The sequence below is a fragment of the Plecotus auritus genome (assembly GCF_963455305.1).
Source record: "Plecotus auritus genome assembly, chromosome: 5".
In the NCBI taxonomy this organism is placed as follows: Eukaryota; Metazoa; Chordata; class Mammalia; order Chiroptera; family Vespertilionidae; genus Plecotus; species Plecotus auritus.
This window is the reverse complement of record NC_137776.1, coordinates 98,297,334-98,320,598: the sequence shown is the minus strand read 5'-3', so window position 1 is coordinate 98,320,598 and position 23,265 is coordinate 98,297,334. Positions and strand designations below refer to the sequence as shown.

General features: G+C 42.2%; 1 protein-coding gene across 5 annotated transcripts in view; it reads left to right on the top strand.

Annotated features, from left to right (window-relative positions):
• The window catches only part of MAP3K2 (mitogen-activated protein kinase kinase kinase 2), a 112,442-nt gene that overhangs the window by 74,585 nt on the left and 14,592 nt on the right, over nt 1-23,265 (top strand). For all 5 annotated transcript variants that reach the window (XM_080670481.1, XM_080670478.1, XM_080670482.1 and 2 more), the window contains 9 exons: nt 5,292-5,405; nt 5,784-5,871; nt 10,325-10,455; nt 13,727-13,806; nt 14,981-15,048; nt 15,223-15,315; nt 16,068-16,274; nt 20,227-20,375; nt 20,741-20,872. In XM_080670481.1, the coding sequence (XP_080526607.1) occupies nt 5,292-5,405; nt 5,784-5,871; nt 10,325-10,455; nt 13,727-13,806; nt 14,981-15,048; nt 15,223-15,315; nt 16,068-16,274; nt 20,227-20,375; nt 20,741-20,872 (1,062 nt within the window). The remainder of the gene's footprint in view (nt 1-5,291; nt 5,406-5,783; nt 5,872-10,324; nt 10,456-13,726; nt 13,807-14,980; nt 15,049-15,222; nt 15,316-16,067; nt 16,275-20,226; nt 20,376-20,740; nt 20,873-23,265) is intronic.

Sequence of the window (23,265 nt, the reverse complement as noted above, 5' to 3'; positions counted from 1 at the left end):
GGTGTACGATTTTTGTCCAGTCTCTTCCCCCACACCCCACACCCCTTTCCCCCCGAGAACTGTCAGTCCACTCCCTTTCTATGCCCCTGATTCTATTATATTCACCAGTTTATTCTGTTCATCAGATTTTTTATTCACTTGATTTTTAGATTCGCTTGTTGTATTTGTTGTTCATAATTTTTATCTTTACCTTTTTCTTCTTCTTCCTCTTCTTAAAGAATACCTTTCAGCATTTCATATAATACTGGTTTGGTGGTGATGAACTCATTTAGTTTTTTCTTATCTGTGAAGCTCTTTATCTGACCTTCAATTCTGAATGATAGCTTTGCTGGGTAGAGTAATCTTGGTTGTAGGTTCTTGCTATTCATCACGTTGAATATTTCTTGCTACTAAATTTATCGGCCTTTTCTAGAAAATTCTTGAAAAACCTTATAACCGTGGTTTTGAACTCTATATCCAGTCGTTTGCTTTCCTCTATTTCTTTCATTTGTGACCTGTTTCTTTGTCTCTGCATTTTGGCTGCTTCCCTGTGTTGATAGAGCGGCTTTGTGTGCTAGGTGTCCTATAGGGCCCGGTGGCTCAGCCTCCCCAGTTACCTGAGGTGAACACTCTTGGTGCACCCCTTTGTGGGCTGTGTGCACAGTGTTGTTGTAGTTAAGCCTTGATTGTTGTTGGTATCACTGGGAGGAATTGGCCTCCTGGCCAATTGGCTGTGAGGATCAGCTGTGTCTACGATGGGAGAACTTCTGTGCTGGAGGCACCCTTATGAGACAAGACTTTCTTCAGTGGGGCTTTCGTGCTCACTGAGTCTGCCCCCTGAGTGTGTCCCTTATGGATCTGAGGAGTTGTAATCTGGATGGTCCCACTCTGATTCCTGGGTACACTGGCTCTTGGATCTCCAAGGAGGTGCTAATTTAGCCTCTGCCTGAGGCCACCCAGCAGGAGCTACAGAGAGACCTGCAGATTCCTCTTCTTTGTTTGGGTTTTGGAGGGGCCCAGGTGAGGCCCAGCTGTGAAGCAGTGCAAGCTGCTGTGCGGCCTTGGGTCTTATTTTGGATGTTCTGTGTCTCACTGACTCAGCTGCAGTTTGTTAGGTAAGTTTAGAATTCAAAGGACCAGGCCATTCATATGCAAAAGCCTCTGCTCAGCTTGGATGGGGCGGAGTCTCAGGGCAGAGCAAACCACAATGACTTCCCGTCAGCCCTGCCCTAAGAGGCCCTTGGGTCTCGGTGTCCCGCGGTAATTGCTGCAGGCACCTCTGAGAGTAAGCCGCCCTTGAGTTTTGCCCGCTGCCAGACAGTCCTGTTTCTCCCCATGTGAGTCTGGGTCCCCAGAGTCTCACCCGGAACTGGAGTTCAGAGCAGTCAGGAGCTTTTGTCTCCCTCCCGATTGAGAAAGCCAGCCGTGTACTTAGTTGCCAGCCCTTTCCATGTGCGCGTCTCCGTACCTCTGCCTTCCACAGCTCCTGTGAGTCTCAGTGTGCTTTTCTCTTTCCTTCTAGTTGTAGAATTTCCACTCAGTCAGCCTTCCTGTGGTTCTGGATGATGTGTGTTTTGTCTTTTAGTTTTAGTTTTGAAATTGTTGTGCGAGGCAGTAGTTCAGGTGTTTACCCGCCGCCATCTTGGTTTCTGGCAGCCTTTCTTAAAACAAGGAATTTTTTTCATAAATTTGTAGAGAATGAATGCACACCATATCAGCTAGTGGGTTTGGGTGCAGATGAAGCTTTCACTCTATGATACTTATTAAACAACATTTAGCAAGTGTTTGCTCTCTTCTGTGTGCTCCATGTTAACTGGCAGTGTGTGTGTTTGGGGGCATGGGGGCGGAGTGGCATCCTTGTCTTCAAGGAATTTATACTGTACTGGAGGCCCAGTGCATGATATTCGTACATGGGTAGGGTCCCTAGGCCTGGCCAGCGATCAGGGTTGATCTGTGGGGTGACTGGTGGGGTGATCGGGGGGCCCCTGCTGGCACCTGCCTTAGAGGCAACCAGCAGGGAGATCAGGGGGCGGCGTTGACCTGCTTGCTGGCCGGCTTCGCCCCTTGCCGCCACCGCCAGTCACCTCCCTCTGCGGGGTGATCGAGGGCAGGCTCCCACTGGCACCTTCCTTGGCTGGCCTGGGGCCTGTGGGTTGGGGGCAGCTCCTGCATTGAGCATCTGTCCCTGGTGGTCAGTGCATGTCATAGTGACCAGTCGTGTCACCATTCAGTCGATTTGCATATTAGGTTTTTATTATATAGGATAGGACCCCAAACTAACTAGGCCTTTACATTTGAGTTGCTTATGTACTGTGCTAGTTAGAGCATGCTAAGTGTGGGATATGTTCACAGTTTTTATTCTGTCCTTTTAATGAAATGGAATATACTTTGAAGGTTATTGAAAGAGTCATCTTATGCTAAGTTTTCAATGTGTTTTAAAAAGAAAAAGGTATTTTGATTTTGTTTAATTGTATCATGCTTGTTCTCATATACCCCCCAGGTGCTTTTGTCTTGTATAATGTCTGATCCAGTAGGAGACCAGATTTGAAAGCAAATTTCCACATTCAGGATTTACTATTTAGTTTATATTTGTTTAGAGTGTAGTGGTCAAGTCACCAGGGTTAGGGAGATGAGCCCCTCCATTGCAGCTGTCAGTTACTCTTTGTGTTGGGATGTAGATAAGCACAGCCAGTGAGAATGCAAATCCATCGTTTCTATTAAAAAAAACAACTAAAAGTTTCATCAGTGAAACATAACAGTACTTTTTATTTTATACTAGAGGCCCAGTGCACGAAATTCATGCAAGGGGCTCAGCCCTCGCAGCCTTGGCTGGCCCTTATAGCCCCTTGCAGGCCTGGCTTTGTCTGGAAGGTCGTTTGGCTGTTTGGTCTAATTAGCATATTAGCTCTTTATTATATAGGACTAGTGGCCTGGTGCATGAAATTCATGCACGGGGGGCGGGGGAGCGGTTTCCCTCAGCCCAGCCTGCACCCTCTTCAATCTGATGTCCTACTGCCGGTTTACAGGGAACGGGCCTAAACTGGCAGTTGAACATCCCTCTCGCAATCTGGGACTGCTGGCTCCTAACCGCTCACCTGCCTGATTGCCCCTGACCACTCTGCCTGCTGGCCTCCTCGCCCCCAACTGCCCCCTCTGCTGGCCTGCTCGCCTCTACCTTCCCTCCCCACTGGCCTGCTCGCCCCCAACTGCCCCCCTGCTGGCCTGCTCACCCCAAACTGCCCCCAGCCGCTGTCCTGATCATCCCCAGCTGACCCCCACTGACGGCCTGCTCGCCCCCTGCTGATCTGCTCACCCCCAACTGCCCCCCCCCGCACCAGCCTGATCAACCACAACTGGCCTCCCCTCTTGGCCTCTAACCACCTCTACCTCAGCCCCGCCACCATGGCTTTGTCCAGAAGAACGTCCGGAAGTTCTCCTGGAAGGTCTCCCAGTCTAATTAGCATATTACCCTTTTATTAGTATAGATAGAGGCCTGGTGCACGGGTAGGGGCCAGCTGGTTTGCCCTGAAGGGTGTTCCGGATCAGGCTGGGGATTTCCTTGGGGTATGGGGCGGCCTAGGCGAGGGGCTGATGGCTGTTTGCAGGCTGGTCATGCCCCCCCAGCGAGGACTCTTTCTCTGTGGGGGCGTGGCCAGCCTGGGTAAGGGGCTGAGGGTTGTTTACAGGCTGGCCATGTCCCCCAGTGACCCAGGCTCCCAGCCCCTCCTTTTTTTTTTCTCTCCAGCCCCTCCTTGAGCGGAGGCCAGGCCCCCAGCCACTCCTTGAGCAACGGCCAGGGTGGGCAGGAAGCTTGGCTTCCTCCATCGCCGGGGGCAACCCAAGCCTCCTGCTCGCTCCAGCTCCATGGCCACCGCGAACTTTGTTGGGTTAATTTGTATACTCGCTCCTGGTTGGCTGGTGGGCATAGTGGACGGATGGTCAATTTGCATGTTTCTCTTTTATTAGTGTAGACTAGAGGCCTGGTGCATGAAATTCGTGCACAGAGGAGGGGGTGTCCCTCAGCCCGGCCTGCATCCTCTCGCAATCCAGGATCCCTTGGGGGATGTTGGGCCTAAACTGGCAGTTGGACATCCCTCTCGCAATCCGGGATACTGCATGCACCAGTGACCATACTTTTTATTTTTTTAATATATTTTATTGACTTTTTTTACAGAGAGGAAGGGAGAGGGATAGAGAGTTAGAAACATCAATGAGAGAGAAACATTGATCAGCTGCCTCCTCCACACCCCCTACTGGGGATGTGCCCACAACCAAGGTACATGCCCTTGACTGGAATCGAATTTGGGACCCTTTAGTCCGCAGGCCAACACTCTGTCCACTGAGCCAAACCGGTTAGAGCAACCATACTTTTCATACAGATAAAAAGGCATCTTGCTGTTGTATGGGCAGCTACATTTTTTTGCCCTGATTATAAAAAGTAGTACATAACATGATCCTTCTGAGGCAGTGGTACCATTTCCCCCATCTTATGGGTGGAAAAACTGAAGAAGAGAGAAGTTAATTAATTGGCTTTGTCACACAGTTATAAGTGTCAGAATCAGGGCTGACCACAAAATGTGCAAGCCAGAGTCCATGCATGTCACCGCTGCATCATCCTGTTTTTTCAGTGTTAGAGTAGCTTTGCCAGGTTTTAATTTTTAAATCTAAGAGACTGTTCCCAATATATAGGGTGGGGTCCCTAGGCCTGGCCAGCAATCGGGGCCAATCTGTGAGGCGACCTGCGGGCAGGGCGATCAGGGGGGCCCCCCGCTGGCTGGCCCCACTCCCCGATCACTGCCACCAGTCCCCTTCCTCTGTGGGAGGCAACCGGCAGGGCGCTCACTGGCCAGCCCCGCCCCTCGATCGCCACCACCACTCACTTCCCTCTTGGGGGGCAGTGCATGTCATAGCGGCCAGTTGCTCCACTGTTCGGTTGATTTGCATATTAGGGTTTTATATAGGATAGGATAGTTTTGTGTGTACTCTTTAATGCTGTTTTGGAGTGAAGGTACTATAACTTAAATTTAGCAATATTATGGAAATATCCTAGATAATTAATTTTAAATGTGTTTCTGGAATAATTTAATGATTCATTAAAGCAAAAAGGTATTTATATTTATTCTGTGATTTTAGTGGTGGTAGGATCGGAAGAGCAAAGCAGTCTGGATACATATATTCTTTCGGAATTCCATTATATTGACAAATCAAAGAGGCAGGTATTCTGAGGGCTTTAAGTTATAATCCCATAGGAATGAGATGGTCCTGGAAGGACCTGATGGCTGCCTGATTCCTGACGTTCCTTTTTTGTGTAGTTGGTGATCCCATTAACTACTCAAGACGACTTGGACAAAGCTGTGGAGCTGCTGGATCGCAGTGTTCATATGAAGAGCCTAAAGATACTACTTGTAGTAAATGGAAGTACACAGGTATGAATCGGGATTGTTTTTCAGTAAGGATTATAGGGTTTGTGCCTGTGAAAATTAATATATGAAACATAGTTACAGTCTATAATTATTAATGTATTTTCAATATGATTAAATGAAAATTTACACATTGTAACTGCTATCATTTAATATCCTTATTCCTCAAAACTCTATAGCCAATATTACAAGTGTAATATATTGTACATATGAAACTAGCAGAAACTGAGAACTTGGGAAGAATTAATGTTAAAATTTTAAAGAGTAGATTTGATAACACCCATAAACAATATAGAATATCTAGGATGTTTATAGTAGGGGAGAGGATTTTATTTAAAACCTTAAAGGGGAAGAATCACATTAATCATCCTTTTTCCTCTGTAGGCTACTAATTTAGAACCATCGCCATCACTAGATGATTTGGATAACACAGTATTTGAAGCAGAGAGGAAAAAACGACTTTCTGTAATAGGTAAGAGAGCTAGTATCTGAATCGTGAAATGAGTGATTTCTCAGTTTTTTCTCTAACCTTTTATATATCCTAAACATAACCCTGATAAATAGCAGGCTCTAACTGTCTATAATTTATCTAAGTTAACTATGTTCTAGTATCTGATATTTCTTTTAAAATTATGTCAAGTATTACAGGATTAGCAATCTACCTTTAACACATTCTCTTTCTTTATATACCCCCAGGGTATTTTAATGTTGAACAAATTCAAATTACTCATAGAAATTTTAACTACACAAATGAACTGGAGGGAAAAAAATTAAAAGAAGTATTTTAATATATTAAAATTAATAGATGGCCCGTCCAGAGGGGCTTGCTTGGTTGAGGATTGTCCCTGCACCGAAAGATTGCCATTCAATTCCCCATGAGGGCACATTCCTGGGTTTCGGGTTTGATCTCCAGTCTGGCAGCATGCGGAGGCAGCTGATCAATGTTTCTCTTTCGCATTGATCTTTCTCCTCTCTCTCTCTTTCCCTTCCCTCTTTCTCTTTCTCTTCCTCTTTCTCTTTCTCTTTCTCTTTCTCTTTCTCTTTCTCTTTCTCTTTCTCTTTCTCTTTCTCTTTCTCTTTCTCTTTCTCTTTCTCTTTCTCTTTCTCTTCCTCTTCCTCTTCCTCTTCCTCTTCCTCTTCCCCTCTTCCTCTTCCTCCTTCCCTCCCTCCCTCCCTTCCTCTCTTCTTCCCTCTCTCTCTACCTCCCTCCCTCCCTTCCTTCCTTCTCTAAAAGCATGACCTTGTGTGAGGATTAAAAAATAAAATTAATGGATGGACTATGTTCATAAGCCTTTCTCTGAGTTTTAGTTAATGTCAAGAACGTTATCAAGCCCTAGCCAGCTCGGCTCAGTGGATAGAGCGTCAGCCTGCGGACTAAAGGGTCCCAGGTTCAATTCCAGCCAAGGGCACATGCCTGGGTTGCAGGCTCAATCCCCAGTGGGGGGCGTGCAGGAGGCAGCCAATCAATGATTCTCTCTCATCATTGATATTTCTATCTCTCTCTCCTTCTCCCTTCCTCTCTGAAATCAATAAAGAAATATATTTTTTAAAAAGAATGTTATCAAAATAAAGAGTTTCCAGATTATGCTTCATTATTACTTTACTAGAGGCCCAATGCATGAAATTTGTGCAAGGGGCTTGGCCCTCGCAACCTCAGCCGGCCTTCCCAGCCCCTCACAGCCCCGGCTTTGTCTGGAGGGTCATTCTGCTGTTCTGTCTAATTAGCATATTAGCTCTTTGTTATATAGGATTAGTATTCAGTTTTTATTTCTCAGTAATGATATACTGTTACAATTAAGCTATGGTGCAAAGAGAAATGGATGCTGTATCCCGTGTTTTACAGGAGGCCTGTTAGAGGGGCATGGGTTGGGCAGAGGTGCTCGGAGCTCCCCAGTCTTCTCTTTGTATGGAACACTGATAAGCCACGTTTTTATATTGCAGGAGCATTACATTGCTCAGAAACCACGGTGTAGTTTAGCAGATTGGGCAGTGATTATGGTCATTAAAGATTGCATGAAAACATATTTGAGTGAAGGGTTTAAAGGGAAGAAGTAGAAGAGGAGGCAAACAGATGAATAGGGAGGAAACAGGAGAGTATGACAAAATAAGAGATGTGATTGGGAATCTAAGACTAGTAACAGAAGAGATTTGTTAATAACGAAAGAAAAGATTAAATTAGCAGTCCTTCTGAATTTGGTCCTTACATAAATTCTACTGTTTAGAAATGCTGAAAATGTGAGCAACAAAGAAAATATGTAAGTAAAATAAAAATTGTTTGTCTTCATTTGGCTATATTTTTATAAAATTTAAAAGTCTGTTGAAAGAACATTAGGGATACCTGAATTTCAGTTCTATCTCTCTGATTGAGATCTGTAACTTTGTCCACTTTAAATTATGGGATTATTATAGCAATAAATTGAGAGAGCACCTTTAAAGTACATTTTGCTTTTCAAACTAGGAAGCATGGCTACTAGTAATTACACATTTCTTTCTTTCTTCCCTTGTCACATTTTAGTACCTATCATTTTAAAGTAAAATATTCCCAATTTATTTTTATTTATAATTATTTTTTAATTGATTTTTAGGGGGAGAGAGAGAAATATTGATGTGAGAGAAGCATTGATCGGTTGCCTCCTGTAAGCGCCCTGACCGGGGATCGAACCCAGAGCCTGGGCCTGTGCCCTGACCAGGATTGAACCTGCCATCTTTTGGTGCACAGGACGAAGTTCCAACCACCTGAGCTGTTCCAGCCAGGACAAACATTGCCAATTTATTTTAGTCGCATTAGACAGAACAAGCTAAATGTATTAGTTAAATTGACATTTTAAATTCATTTTTAATTACAATTATACTGAATGGCTCACTCTTGTTCTTGTTATAAACATTCTTGTTTGATTTCACTGCTAGATAAGAAATTGTAAATTGCAAATTAAAAAATTACTGGTCTTCTATTTGATACTTCTTTAAACTCGGAATGGCTTTGATAGATATGATCATTATCTTCTTTCCTTATTTACTAACCATTATCCCCTTTAATTATTTTCATAAAAGCTAGCTAGAGGAAAACTACCTTTGGGATGGGATTCTATACTGGTGTGGAGGTCTTGACGACGAGTGCATTGGCACACCCATTACTAACAAAAGTTAAGAAAAATGGGTTATTAAGTAAGGAGATGAAGACACTTTTATAGTCTTTTTTCCTTCCCTGTCTTGTTTTAGTAATGAGTATATTGGTCTTCTTCTGTAATCAAGGGTATATGGAAAACATCAGGGGCAATGTGATCATAGTTGTCACAAAGCCTAAGTCAGCCTCTGACTTAGAGTCGAATCCCTACTCACTTTAGAGTCCAGTGTGGAAAATGATCTCTTTTGTGCACATCTCTTGGTAATCATTTCATACTCTTTTCCCGGGTCTCATCACTAACAAATACTGGCATATACTCATAATGACCCCTTTACATAAGGTTAAACCTCTTTTGTTTTAAATCTGACCAGAGCTTTTATTTATTTTTTTTAAAGATATATTTTATTGATTTTTTTCACAGAGAGGAAGGGAGAGAGATAGAGAGTTAGAAACATCGATGAGAGAGAAACATCGATCAGCTGCCTCCTGCACACCCCCTACTGGGGATGTGCCCCCAACCAAGGTACATGCCCTTGACTGGAATCGAACCTGGGACCCTTCAGTCCGCAGGCTGACGCTCTATCCACTGAGCCAAACCGGTTAGGGCTGACCAGAGCTTTTAATGCTCATATAACTTCCCCATATGTTTTTTAAAGTTTAAGTTAAAAAAATTAGGAGCAGAGATAAACTGTGTTAATAAACATGACATTATTTCTGTACATCCAGGTAAAAATAAAGTGGATTATTTTCTAATAAGAAATTAAGTGATGAATTAGATGAACTATATTAGATTCTCCAATTTTCTAAATTATGGAGAAATGTACATTTCAGGAACATGGCTTGCCACAAAAACAACAGCCTAATTTTAGGTACCCAATAATAAAATTCAGGTCTCCAAATTGAAAGCACTCTAATACAAGCTAAATGGTTAAGAAGTCATCTCACTTTAGGTTTCTAAAGATTAAAGAGAGGACCCTAACCGGTTTGGCTCAGTGGATAGAGCGTCAGCCTGCGGACTCAAGGGTCCCAGGTTCGATTCCGGTCAAGGGCATGTACCTTGGTTGCGGGCACATCCCCAGTAGGGAGTGTGCAGGAGGCAGCTAATTGATGTTTCTCTCTCATCGATATTTCTAACTCTCTATCCCTCTCCCTTCCTCTCTGTAAAAAATCAATAAAATATTTTTTTAAAGAAGATTAAAGAAAGGGAATGGAAGGAAAATCGTGGAGCCAGATGTGCACAGCATATGCTCATTATGAATAATTTTATACTCACAGTACTCTTGCAGAGAAGGGATTTAGTCCCATGTTTACTGGTGAGGAACAGGTTTCTGGGGATTGGGTCACTTTCCCAAAGACATAGAGCTGACAAATAGCTAGAACTGGGATTTAAACTAGGTCTGACTCTGAAGCCATGTTCTCTCCACTACATCAGGATGCCTTCCGTGCATGACACAGGGAGCACCAGGGCACAGTGGCCTCTGGGAGTTCAGAGCATGGCACTCATCTGGAGAGCTTCCTTGTATTATCAGCCCCCAGTGTGTTGTCAGCAGCCAGAAGAAGGCACCACCTAAGTGTGAATGAATGTTACAGTGAGGCAATAATTACAGTAGGTGGGAGTTAGAAAGGTATAAAAATGTTTGAAGTTTTACAGACATGAATGTTTTGATAAGCTTTAATAAAAACTGGATTTCAGTTGCTAACATTATTGGTAATATAGTGCAGAAGTTCTGTGTATATTTAATTAAAACAAACATTGATTCCATGCTGATCTTTATAAAATCATATAATTTTCTTCTTTGAGGTTCCACTAGTAGAGATCAAAGCTCCCCTCCCCCAGGATACATTCCCGATGAATTACATCAGGTCGCCAGGAACGGGTCCTTCACCAGCATCCACAGTGAAGGGGAGTTCATTCCAGAGAGCATGGACCAAGTAAGCAGGAGTTGGGTGTGGTTTTTTCATTTTATTAAAGGGATGTGCCTAGGTCAGTGTGTGTGTGTGTGTGTGTGTGTGTGTGTGTGTGTGTGTGTGTATTACACCTCTTCTTCAATCCCATATCTTCCTTAAGTGAACAAAATAGTAAAAAGTGTAGGAAAATGCCTAATTTCCTACACTAATTTATGTGTGCCTGTGTGCATTCGTGCATAAAGGAAGTTAGGATAAGGTGGATTATTTTATATTGCCCATCCATAAATAAATGACTGCATGTATTTGTAATGCTGGGGTGAATATTCAGATTTTTAAATTAACATTTGAAACATATAGTCAAAACGACAAACATTTAACTTTGCAAAGGTGAGGTTTATCAACTTTCTAAAACATTTTTAAATGTTTCTAAATGCTGCCGGGCTGCTGTAGCTCAGTTGAGCATCAACCTATGAACCAGGAAGTTAGTTTGATTCCTGGTCAGGGTACATGCCTGGGTTTCTGTCTCGATCCCTGGAAAGGGGTGTGTAGGAGGCAGCCAATCGCTGATTCTCTCTCATCATCGATGTTTTTCTCCCTTCCCTTCTTATCTGAAATCAATCATATCTAATAAAAGAGTAATATGCAAATTACCCATCACTCCGCTACACCCACCAGCCATGCCCACCAGCCACGCCCACCAGCCAATCAGGCGTGAATATGCAAATAAACCCAACCAAGATGGCTACGGCCACAGAGAGCAGGAGGGAGGCTTGGGTTTCCCCAGCAAAGGGGGAAGCCAAGCTTTCCGCCTGCCCTGCCCTTGCCAGCCTAGGCCTCCACTCAAGGCTACAAAGTTTCAATGATAGAAGATACATAAACCCAAACAGAAATGGCGGCAGCCACGGAGCTGGAAAGAGCAGGAGGCTAGGGTTGCCCCTGGCGATGGAGGAAGCCAAGCTTTCCACACACCCTCGCCAGCCCAGGCCTCCGCTTAAGGCTACAAAGTTTCAATTATAGAAGATACATAAATCCCCCAAAAAATGGCTGCCGCCATGAGCAAGCAGAAGGCTTGGCTCTGCTCCAGGCTACAAAGTTTCAATTGTCGAAGATAAATAAACCCCAGATACCAGGGCCTCCACCTGGGTTGCCAGGGGGCGTGACCGGCCTGCAAACCACCACAGGCCCCTTGCCCAGGCCCCCCCACGCCCCAAGGGAACCCCCACCCTGATCCGGGACACCCTTCAGGGCAAACCAGCTGGCCCCCAGCTGTGTACCAGGTCTCTATCCTATCTAATAAAAGAGTAATATGCAGATTGACCATCACTTCAACACACAAGATGGCTGCTCCCATGTGGATACAAGATGGCCGCCACAAGATGGCCAGCAGGGGAGGGCAGTTAGGGGTGACCAGGCCTGTAGGGGAGGGCAGTTAGGGGTGACCAGGCCTGCAGGGGAGGGCAGTAAGGGGTGACCAGGCCTGCAGGGGAGGGCAGTTAGGGGTGACCAAGCCCACAGAGGAGGGAAGTTGGGGGCGACCAGGCCTGCAGGGAAAGGCAGTTGGAAGGGACCCAGGCCTGCAGGGGAGGGCAATTAGGGGTGACCAGGCCTGCAGGGGAGGGCAGTTGGGGGGGACCAGGCCTGCAGGGGAGGGCAGTTAGGGGTGACCAGGCCTGCAGGGGAGAGCAGTGGGGGGGGGACCAGGCCTGCAGGGGAGGGCAGTTAGGGGTGACCAGGCCTGTAGGGGAGGGCAGTTAGGGGTGACCAAGCCCACAGAGGAGGGAAGTTGGGGGCGACCAGGCCTGCAGGGAAAGGCAGTTGGAAGGGACCCAGGCCTGCAGGGGAGAGCAGTTAGGGGGGACCAGGCCTGCAGGGGAGGGCAATTAGGGGTGACCAGGCCTGCAGGGGAGGGCAGTTGGGGGGACCAGGCCTGCAGGGGAGGGCAGTTAGGGGTGACCAGGCCTGCAGGGGAGAGCAGTGGGGGTGACCAGGCCTGCAGGGGAGGGCAGTTGTGTGGGACCCAGGCCTGCAGGGGAGAGCAGTTGGGGGTGACCAGGCCTGCAGGGGAGGGCAGTTAGGGGTGAGCAGGCCTGCAAGGGAGGGCAGTTAGGGGAAACCAGGCTGGCAGGGGAGCAGTTAGGTATCACTCAGGCTGGCAGGGGAGTGGTTAGGGGGTGATCAGGCTGGCAGGCAGAAGCGGTTAGGGCAGGGGTGGGCAAACTTTTTGACTCGAGGGCCACAATGGGTTCTTAAACTGGACCGAAGGGCCGGAACAAAAGCATGCATGGAGTGTTTGTGTGAACTAATATAAATTCAAAGTAAAGGAGCGGAGTGGAGAGCAAGAGAACGGGATAGAACAGCCAGATCCGCGGGCCGTAGTTTGCCCACGGCTGGGTTAGGGGCAATCAGGAAGGCAGGCAGGCGAGCAGTTGGGAGCCAGCAGTCCTGGATTGTGAGAGGGATGTCCGACTGCCCGTTTAAGCCCGATCCTGGTGGGCAGTCGGACATCCCTTGAAGGGTCCCAGATTGGAGAGGGTGCAGGCTGGACTGAGGAACACACACCCCCGTGCACAAATTTCGTGCACCGGGCCTCTAGTAAAAATATATTGTTTAAAAAGGCACATGTAAGAAAATTTACTAAGTGCTCACTCCGGCAGTATGTACTAATAAGTGACCCATACAGAGAAGATGAGCATGTCCCCTGCTCGAAGATGACACCAAACTCATGGGGCGCTCCATATTTTTGTGGAATCTAATGAACAAAATAGAAAAAACGTTATGGAAAGTTTTACAGTATTGGAATATTTCCACGGAGTTCCTTCAGTTCCCTTAATGTTGTATTGGCTGTTTCTATTGCAGTTTTCATTTTCTAATCATGTAGCCGTCGCGTCTTTAGTCTCATTTGGGTGGAGCCTTTGTTCAGTTTACAGTAAGAAAAATTATGTGAAATCTTTTAGCTTTTCATTATTTAGTCCATAGAGAAACAACCTTTTTCTCTCAGGATATTTTGAATTTGTAGCCTGCCTGTAAGGAACATGTCCATTTTAAGCATTTAAAAATGAGTAGCTCTGAGGGTGACTGCTGTTGGGTCTGGGGTTTGTTTTTTAGGTACTGACCATGTTCTGAGATTGTCATGAGGTCGCACAACTCTCCGTATACTTGCTAAAAACCATTAAATCGTACACTTGAAATGAGTGAATTTTATGTTACATGACTTCTATCTCAATAAAGCTATTTCTTAAAAAACAGTAACTTCTGGTTACATCACATCAAATGGTGGAACTCTGTATTTTTCTAGATGCTGGACCCATTATTTTTAAGCAGCCCTGAAAATTCTGGCTCAGGAAGTTGTCCATCACTTGATAGTCCTTTGGATGGGTAATGTTGATTGTATTTTTTGTTTTTTAACATATGTGGGTAAATATGCATACATATACATATACATATACACATACAGCATGTTGAGTAATCAATGCTTTTGTGCTACATTCAGAGGAATATAATTGATACTATTTATACATACTTATGGCAAATTAATTTTTGTATAGTGTAAACAAATCCCTTAACCTCATGGGACTCGGTATCATTATTAATTAAAACTGACACCTTATTATAATATTTTGAGTATTCCTGCTTGCCAAAATAGTGTTTTGAAGTTAAATGCAAACTTAGAACTTATGTATGTTTACTTTTAAAACTGTGTTGGCAAAACTGCTATCAGATTTTTTATTGTTTTGGAGATTTTTGTGAGTTGTTTCACCTGTTCAGAATTATGATTGTTCTGGCACCAAATTATAAATAACTTAGCAGTCTTGATAGTTGTGGCCCAGTATGTTGGTTGTGATTTAAAATTGAAATACTATTGTTTTGTGAAATAGCTGTTCAAGAATATAAGGCGGATCAAGTGAATTTTTTGTTACAAGTGCTCCCTCTTCTCCTGGTCTCAATTAGGACATACAGAGTCAGTGTCTTTATTAAAATCTTTATCTGTTTAATCTCCTCTGGGATTGATTTGTGAAAGCAAATTGTAAAAATATAACTAATATTATAAGGGAATAGACATTTAATTTTCTGTTACCTCTGTACATGAAGCCTTTGTCTTTGCCTGCATCTACATCAAGACAGTCATTTAAAATATTTAAGAAATTCAGGGAAATAGTAATGTAAAATATATATACTTGATGAGTTAGAAATTGCCTCCTTTTTTATAGATGTGGAAACAGTCTCAGAAAGGTGCTTTCAAGGTTACAACAGCTAGTGAAGTGACAGCTAGGATAAAACACAGGTATTCCCGAGCACGTGATTCCTAAGCACATCATCTGACCACTGAACTCCGTGGGTTCATCTTTAAAGCCACGCTTCGTGTCTGCATGTACCAAACAAGAGTTTAAGGAGAAGTTCCTCTTTTTTGAGTTATGTTAACGTTTCAGAATGAGCTCCTTCATATGTATATATGGTCTCCACACATAGGTACAGATATTGATATTGCATACAGTTTTTTTAATGTTTTATTTACATTCTCTTAATTTAATGTGACATTTTCTACTTTTAGAGACAGCTATTCAAAATCACGAATGCCTAGGGCACAGAGCTACCCAGATAATCATCAGGAATTTTCAGGTTAGATTATCCACATTCCAAGTGTTTAATGTTTATGCTGTTAAGTAATGGTTTAGTGGGAAGGATGAAGGGAATTGTTTTAAAAATCAAATAAAACATGTAAATATGTTTTTCATTATTTGAAAGAAGTATTTGGCTTTTTCAATAACGTAAGTTTCTTATGTGTCTTAATAGACTATGACAACCCTATCTTTGAGAAATTTGGAAAAGGAGGAACCTACCCAAGGAGGTATCATGTTTCATATCACCATCAAGACTATAATGATGGTAAGTTTCTGGCATTCAGACCACAAGAACAGTTTGTGAAAATTCTCAAAAATAATAAAAATAAAAATTTCATATTTAAGTAATACTATTAGAAATAAATAAACTTGTTTCTCAATCATTTAGTTTCCTGCCTAAAATTTTTTTAATTGGATCATAACTAAAATTATAATAACATCTTAGCTTTATGCCACCTTACCTCATAGTATTTATCTTTCCCTTAGAAGGAAAGGAGTAATTAAAAATATTATTCAGAAAGTTACTCCTTCATAAAATTTATACTTGCATGGCCCTTTTAAGGGAAAAAAATATTGCTACCTTTAACTTTCCAATTTTTTAAATATTTTAAATCGTGATTAGAAATGAGACTAAATTATATTTTTTCTACTTTTTATCCCAAACTGAGAGGTCTATGATTTTTATGAGTGTGTGTATCTATGTGTTAACATAAGAGATTATTTGAATTTGTATTCAGATCCTGTTTGTTTTTTTCCTACTTTTCATTTCTGCTTTCACCTTTTTTCCTTGTATTTTTGTTATTGACTTTATGATTTATTGTTAACAAGGATTTTTCCTTGAACTCTTTAAAAAATACTGATTTTAGGTTTAAAACATATAATTAAATAATCATTGCTGTTTCAGTTTCTTAGCCTAGTCATGGGACAAATTTCTGTTCCTTACATTACAAATTTTAAAAACATTCAATTGCAACATATTAATAAAAGTTTTAAGGTGATTATATTTTTGTTTTGTAGGTCGTAAAACTTTTCCAAGAGCTAGAAGGACCCAGGGGACCAGCTTCCGGTCTCCTGTGAGTTTCAGTCCTACTGACCACTCCTTAAGCACTAGTAGCGGAAGCAGTATCTTTACCCCAGAGTATGATGATAGTCGAATAAGAAGAAGGGGAAGTGACATAGATAATCCTACTTTGACTGTAATGGACATCAGCCCACCTAGCCGCTGTAAGTAAGAGCCTTTGGCATCGTGAAATGTATAATAGAACCTGTGCAGAATTGTATAGTATTAAAAGGAACAAATATCAAGCCAGTCCTCAAGAGTGAAACCAACTTCTCAACAAAGTTGTATTTCTAAAGCTGATTGGAATGGCAGGTATAAGCATGCTGTTGCTGCTGAATTACTTTAGATGATTCTGTCCTCTTTCATTGGGAGAAGTGTCATCAATTAGTCATCGGTTCATTCATTTCACATTTCTGTGTTGAGTTCCTGCACTGAGGTTTCAAATACACCCTCTAAGATACAGTCTAACAGAGAGAATGGTATCTGGAGCAGTAATTAGAGTGTAACATTCAGTCTAGATCTTACATGTGAGTAAGAATTCACCAGTAAGGAGGTGACATGTGCAGAGGCCATGGCATATTCTGAAGGTGGGGAATAGTTTATTTTTGGCTGAAGGGGAGGATATCTTACTTGGAAGAGTAGAAATAGGACTAGAATGGTAACTCAGGTCAGATTATGAAGTATTTGAACTTTATCATGTAATCGGTGCATACAAAGATGCACGCTCAAAGATTGCAGCAATATTTGCATTCTCTGAATTCCTCCCTTTTGTGCTAGCATCATCATATTTTACTTTTACATCTATGCCCTCACACTACACTTGCCTTAGACAGCTGTCTTTTAAAGGATTAAAAAAATAAGAGGAAAAAAAAAAGCCTTTTATATATACCTTCAGTTTATTGCTGTAGATCTTTATGTAGATCCAAGATTCTGTCAGGTATTAAATTTCTTCTGCTTGAATAGTTACTTTAACCTTTCTTCTAATACAAGTCTGCTGGTAATAAGTTCTTTCAGGTTTTGCTTTTTGGAAAAAGGTCTTTGTTTCTCCTTCCTTTTTGAAAGATTTTATTTTCTGGGTGTAGAATTCTGGGCAGTTTTGTTTTTTTCCTTTCAGCACTTTAAAGATATTTCTCCATAGTTTTTTGGCTTTCTTTTTTTTAAAATAAATCTTTATTGTTCAGATTATTACAAGTGTTCCTGTTTTTTTTCCCCCATAGCTCCACTCCACCTGATTCCCCACCCCACCCCATGCCCTTACCCCCTGCCACTGTCTTCATCCATAGGTGTAAGATTTTTGTCCAATCTCTTCCCGCACCCCTCACACCCCCTTCCCCCTGAGAATTGTCAGTCCACTCCCTTTCTATGTCCCTGATTCTATTATATTCACCAGTCCATTCTGTTCTTCAGATTTCTTATTCACTTGATTTTTAGATTCACTTGTTGGTAGGTATGTATTTGATGTCATTTTGTTGTTCATAATTTTTATCTTTACCTTTTTCTTCTTCTTCCTCTTCTTAAAGAATACCCTTCAGCATTTCATGTAATCCTGGTTTGGTAGTGATGAACTCCTTTAGCTTTTTCTTGTCTGTGAAGCTCTTTATCTGACCTTCAACTCTGAATGATAGCTTTGCTGGGTAGAGTAATCTTGGTTGTAGGTTCTTGCTGTTCATCACTTTGAATATTTCTTGCCACTCCCTTCTGGCCTGCATAGTTTCTGCCGAGAAATCAGCTGACAGTCCTATGGGTGCTCCCTTGTAGGTAACTAACCGCTTTTCTCTTGCTGCTTTCAAGATTCTCTCTTTGTCTTTTGCCCTTGGCATTTTAATTATGATGTGTCTTGGTGTGGTCCTCTTTGGATTCCTCTTGTATGGGGTTCTGTGTGCGTCCTGAACTTGTAAGTCTATTTCTTTCACCAGGTAGGGAAAGTTTTCTGTCATTATTTCTTCTAATAGGTTTTCAATATTTTGCTCTCTCTCTTCTTCTGGCACCCCAAAAATTCGGATGTTGGTATGCTTAAAGTTGTCCCAGAGGCTCCTTACACTATCTTCATATTTTTGGATTCTTTTTTCTTTTTGTTTTTCTGGTTGGGTGTTTTTTGTTTCCTCATATTTCAGATCTTTGGTTTGATTCTTGGGGTACGTTGATCTACAGTTGAGTTTCTGTATATTCTTTATTTCACACAGTGTATGCTTAATTTCTGACTGGTCCTTTTCCATTTTTTTGGCATTCTCATTAAGGTCCTTGAAGGTCTCACTAAGTTCCTTAGCGGTTTTTAGAAGATTCTTGAGTAACCTTATAAATGTGGTTCTGAACTCTATGTCGTCCAGTAGTTTGCTTTCCTCCATTTCTCTCATTCGTGACATGTTTCTTTGTCTCCGCATTTTGCTGCTTCCCTGTGTTGATGGAGTGGCTTTGTGTGGTAGGTGACCTATAGGGGCCAGTAGCTCAGCCTCCCCAATCACCTGAGGTGGACGCCTTTGGTACACCCCTTTGTGGGCTGAGTGCAAAGTCTTGGTGTAGTTAAGCCTTGATTGCTGTTGGTACACTGGGAGGAATTGACCTCCAGGCCAATTGGCTGTGAGGACCCGCTGTGTCTATAATGGAAGAACTGCTGCACTGGATACACGCTTATGGTGCAGGACTTGTTTCAGTGGGGCTTTGGTGCTCACTGAGTCTGCCTCTTGAATGTGTCACTTATGGATGTGAGGAGTTGAAATCTGGTATCTCACACTGACCACTAGGTACACTGGCTTCTGGATCTCCAATGGGGTGCAGGTCAGCTACTGTCTGAGGCCACCCATTAGGAGCTACAGCAAGAACTACAGTTTTCTCTTCTTTGCTTGGGGTTTGGAGGTTTTGGAGCTGTCTGGCCCGGGCTGCAAGTTTGCTAGGTTAAGCTGCAATAGGGCAGGCCATTCATATGCTAAAGCCGCTGCTTGGAGCTTGGGTGGGTTCGTAGATTGTGCAGGGCGGGGTCTCAGGGCGTGACTAGGCTAGGGCGTGGCAAACAGCAATGGCTGCCAGTAAGCCGGCTCTGCATCTCCGACCATGTACCCCGCGCGCCCCAGCACAATAAACAATTGTTCCTGCGTGCAGCCCTGCAAGCAAGCCTCCCTCACTTTCCGACCCCACGGCAGACAGTCCAGCTTCTCCCTGTAGGAGTTTGGGTCCCCCGCGTCTCCCCAGAAACTGGAGTTCGGAGTAATCGGGAGCTTATCTCCCTTCGGGTTGAAAACAGCAGCGCTCCCAGATGCCCATCGCCAGCCCGATTCGCACGTCTTCGTACCTCAGCTTTTCAGTGCTTGTGCACCCCTCAATGCTGTTTGCTCTTTCCTTCTAGTTGTAGAACTTCCACTCAGCCAGCTTTCCCGTGGTTCTGGGTGATAAACGTTTTGTCTTTTAGTTGTAGTTTTGAAATTGTTGTGCGAGGCAGCAGTTTAGGTGTTTACCTACGCTGCCATCTTGGATCTCCTCCTCCCCTCTGGCTGTTTTCAAGATTTTCTTTTGTTAGAATTAGAGTGGTGCTTTTTCCAGCTTTCTATATCATAGGCAGATGGAAAACTGACTATAAATATTGCTACAGTAAAGATCATAAATAGTCTATCTTATAAGCAGTGGCATCTTAGATTGAGTGAAAGATACTATTACATTCATAACCAAGAAAGAAAATAATCTCATTGCATTGGAAAAAATGATTTATGGGATTATGAACCTTGTGTGGGTTTAGAATTCTTAGCAAATTGACTGAAGAGGCAATTTTTCAAAGATGGTGATCATGCACTGGCCTGTGTGGCTCACTTGGTTGAGTGTTGTTCTGTGCACTGAAAGGTTGTTGATTCAATTCCTGGTCAAGACAAATGCCCAGGTAGGGGTGTGCAGGAGGTGGCTGGTCGACATTTCTCTCTCTCTCTCCCATCCTCCCTCTCTAAAAATCAATAAAGAAAATGTTTAAAAAACCCAAAACATGATGATCATTATGTACTTGGATGACCATGATTTTCCCTCACACCCAAGCATATTCAATTAAGAATGTTACTAAATGCAACATGCTCATTTAGTCCTTTCCCATTTTTGTGCAATCTAGATATTCCATTTTAAGAAAGTGTTCTTTTTTAGCACCTCGTGCTCCAATAAACTGGAGATTGGGCAAACTGCTTGGCCAGGGAGCCTTTGGCAGGGTCTACCTCTGTTATGATGTCGATACAGGAAGAGAGTTGGCTGTTAAGCAAGTTCAGTTTGACCCCGATAGACCTGAGACCAGCAAGGTAAGAGTCACTGCACAGTCGCTACACACAGAAAACAAGTGTTTTTAATAATAAATGTAACACATGATAGAATGTTTATTTTTTCCTAACACAAATTATTTGCAAAATAAATCAATTATTAGATATGTTTATCTACATTGTTCTGTGGATTTTTCTCTTTTAATGCTCAGTTACATTCTGACTTAGTGTTGCTTTAGCATACCTTCAAGGACTGTTATAACAGTTATTATTTACAGACTTTAAAATATTTATTCCTTAGGAAATAAAAATTTCAGGATTAAATCACCTTGATGATCAATGAAATTCTAATTTTTTACTTTTACTAACAATGCTGTAAAGATTTAACAGTGAGTTCTGTCTTTCAGGAAGTAAATGCACTTGAGTGTGAAATTCAGTTGTTGAAAAATTTACTGCATGAACGAATCGTTCAATATTATGGCTGTTTGCGGGATCTCCAGGAAAAAAAGCTTTCCATATTTATGGAATATATGCCAGGGGTAAGTTAGCATATCCTTGGAAAGCAACATGTTTTTGGCCAGCGTGGCTCAGTGGTTGAGCATTGACCCAGAATCAGGACGTCATGGTTGGATTCCTGGTCAGGGCATGTGCCCGGGTTGTGGGCTTGATTCCCAGTAGGGGGCGTGCCGGAGGCAGCTGATCAATGATTCTCTCTCATCATTGATGTTTTTATCTCTCCCTCTCTCTTCCTCTCTCTGAAATCAATAAAAATATATGAAAAAAATAGACATTTTATTTAAAGATTTAGTTGAGGAACGAAAAATAATAAAACTTTGATTTATAAAATGTTATACCTAGTTAATGAAATTTTGGAAGAGTTTTAAATTAGTAATATAATTTTCTTTCCTTTATTTTTTAAAATTTAAATTCTTTATTGTTTAAAGTATTACATATGTCTCCTTTTTCCTCCATTGACCTCTTCCCAGCCGCTCCCACCCCCTGGCACCTGCCCTAATCCCCCTACTGTCTGTGCCCATTGGTCATTCTCATATGCATGCATACACGTCCTTTGGTTGATCTCTTACCCCGACCACCCCTGCCTTCCCTCTGAGGTTTGACAGTCTTTTTGATGCTTCTATGACTGTTTTTGTTTTTTTAATTTTTTTTTATTAAGGTATTATATGTGTACATATGACTGTTTTTGTTCATCAGTTTATATTGTTCATTATATTCCACAAATGAGTGAGATCATGTGGTATTTATCTTTCTCCAACTGGTTTATTTTGCTTAGCATAATGCTCTCCAATTTTATTTTCTATCTTTTTCATCTATCCTTTTATTTTTTAACTCATTTTTTAAAATTCTGATATATACTAAAGTAGGTTACAAGCATTATAGTTCATACTGAGATTTCTCTAAGAGCCTTAAAAATATTTATAATAGCTGGTTTGTCCAAACCAGGATCCAGTTCAGGACCACACAGTACATTTAGCTGCTATATGCCTTACTCCTCTTTTATTTTTATTTTTTAATATGTTATTATTGATTTCAGAGAGGAAGGGAGAAGGAGAGATAGATAGAAACATCAATGATGAGAGAGAATCATTGATTGGCTGCCTCCTGCACACACACTGGGATCAAGCCTGGAACCCGGGCAAGTGCCCCGACCAGGAATCAAACCGAGACTTCCTGGTTCATAGATCGACACTCAACCACTGAGCCACGCCGGCCGGGCACTCCTCTTCTACTCTAGAGCAGTTTTTTTGTGACAGATTTGATAGGCTATTGTTCTGTTGACAGTCTCATCTCATATGGCATTGTATAATTTGTTCCTTTATCCCCTTATTTTCTGTAAACTCCAGGTTAGATCTAAAGTCTAAGTTAGATTCAAATTTAACATTTTTTATTAGAATGTGCCATAGATCATGCTGTGTACTTTATGTTGCATCCCATTAGGAGATACAGTTTTTGGTTGTTTCATCGTTAGTGATGCTAAAATTGATGGCTAGATTAGGGTGCTTGATACCCTGATTCTTCCATTTCAAGTTTTGTTTTTTTCCTGAAGACCAGAAAGTAATGAGCTAGAGCAGTGTCACACAGTTCCTTTTCAGCCATCACCTAATGTTTATAACATAGTTTGATAATAATCGTCTCAGTAAATAATTTATTAGGAGCTTCAAAATGTGATTTGCAAATCTCTGTCATCCCTCTATGTTATTTTTATAATATGTACTAATAGAATACATTCTAATACTAATGATTTTCAAGATGGTGGTATGTTTACGTATTTAAAAATACATGCAATCTGGCCAGTGTTGCTCAGTGATTGGTTGAGCATCAATCGATTCTGGTTTGATTCCTGGCCAGGGCACATGCCTGGGTTGGGGACTCAATCCCCAGTAGGGGGCATGCAGGAAGCAGCCAATCAATGATTCTCTTCATTGATGTTTCTATCTCTCTCCCTCTCCCTTCCTCTCTGAAATAAAAATATATCTATATTTAAAAAATTCATGCATTCTTGTAATTTAATAAGCCATATGTGATAGAAAAAAGGATTGGTTTATGGGCCTTGAAGGGAATAGTTTGTTAGAATTATATGTAGACTGTACAAGGTTGCAGGGTAAGGTTATGGGTCATAAAAAGGACCAGCATCTGATAGTAATGGTCCTCACTATCCTCAGTCTCACAAGGGCAACAGCAAACCTTACTTTGTTTCTGTTATCGTGCATTATGGGTTGTTTATAGTGTTTCTGCTTTTACTCATTATAATTTTCAGATATTCTGTTGGCAATGTAAATTAGTTTTTAAAAAACCCATTTGGAAAACAAATTGGTGGGATGTATTAAAGGCCATAAAAATGTTGAAGCCTTTTGACCTGGTAATCTCACAGAAATTTATTCTACAGAAGTAATCCAAAAGAAGGAAAAAGCTG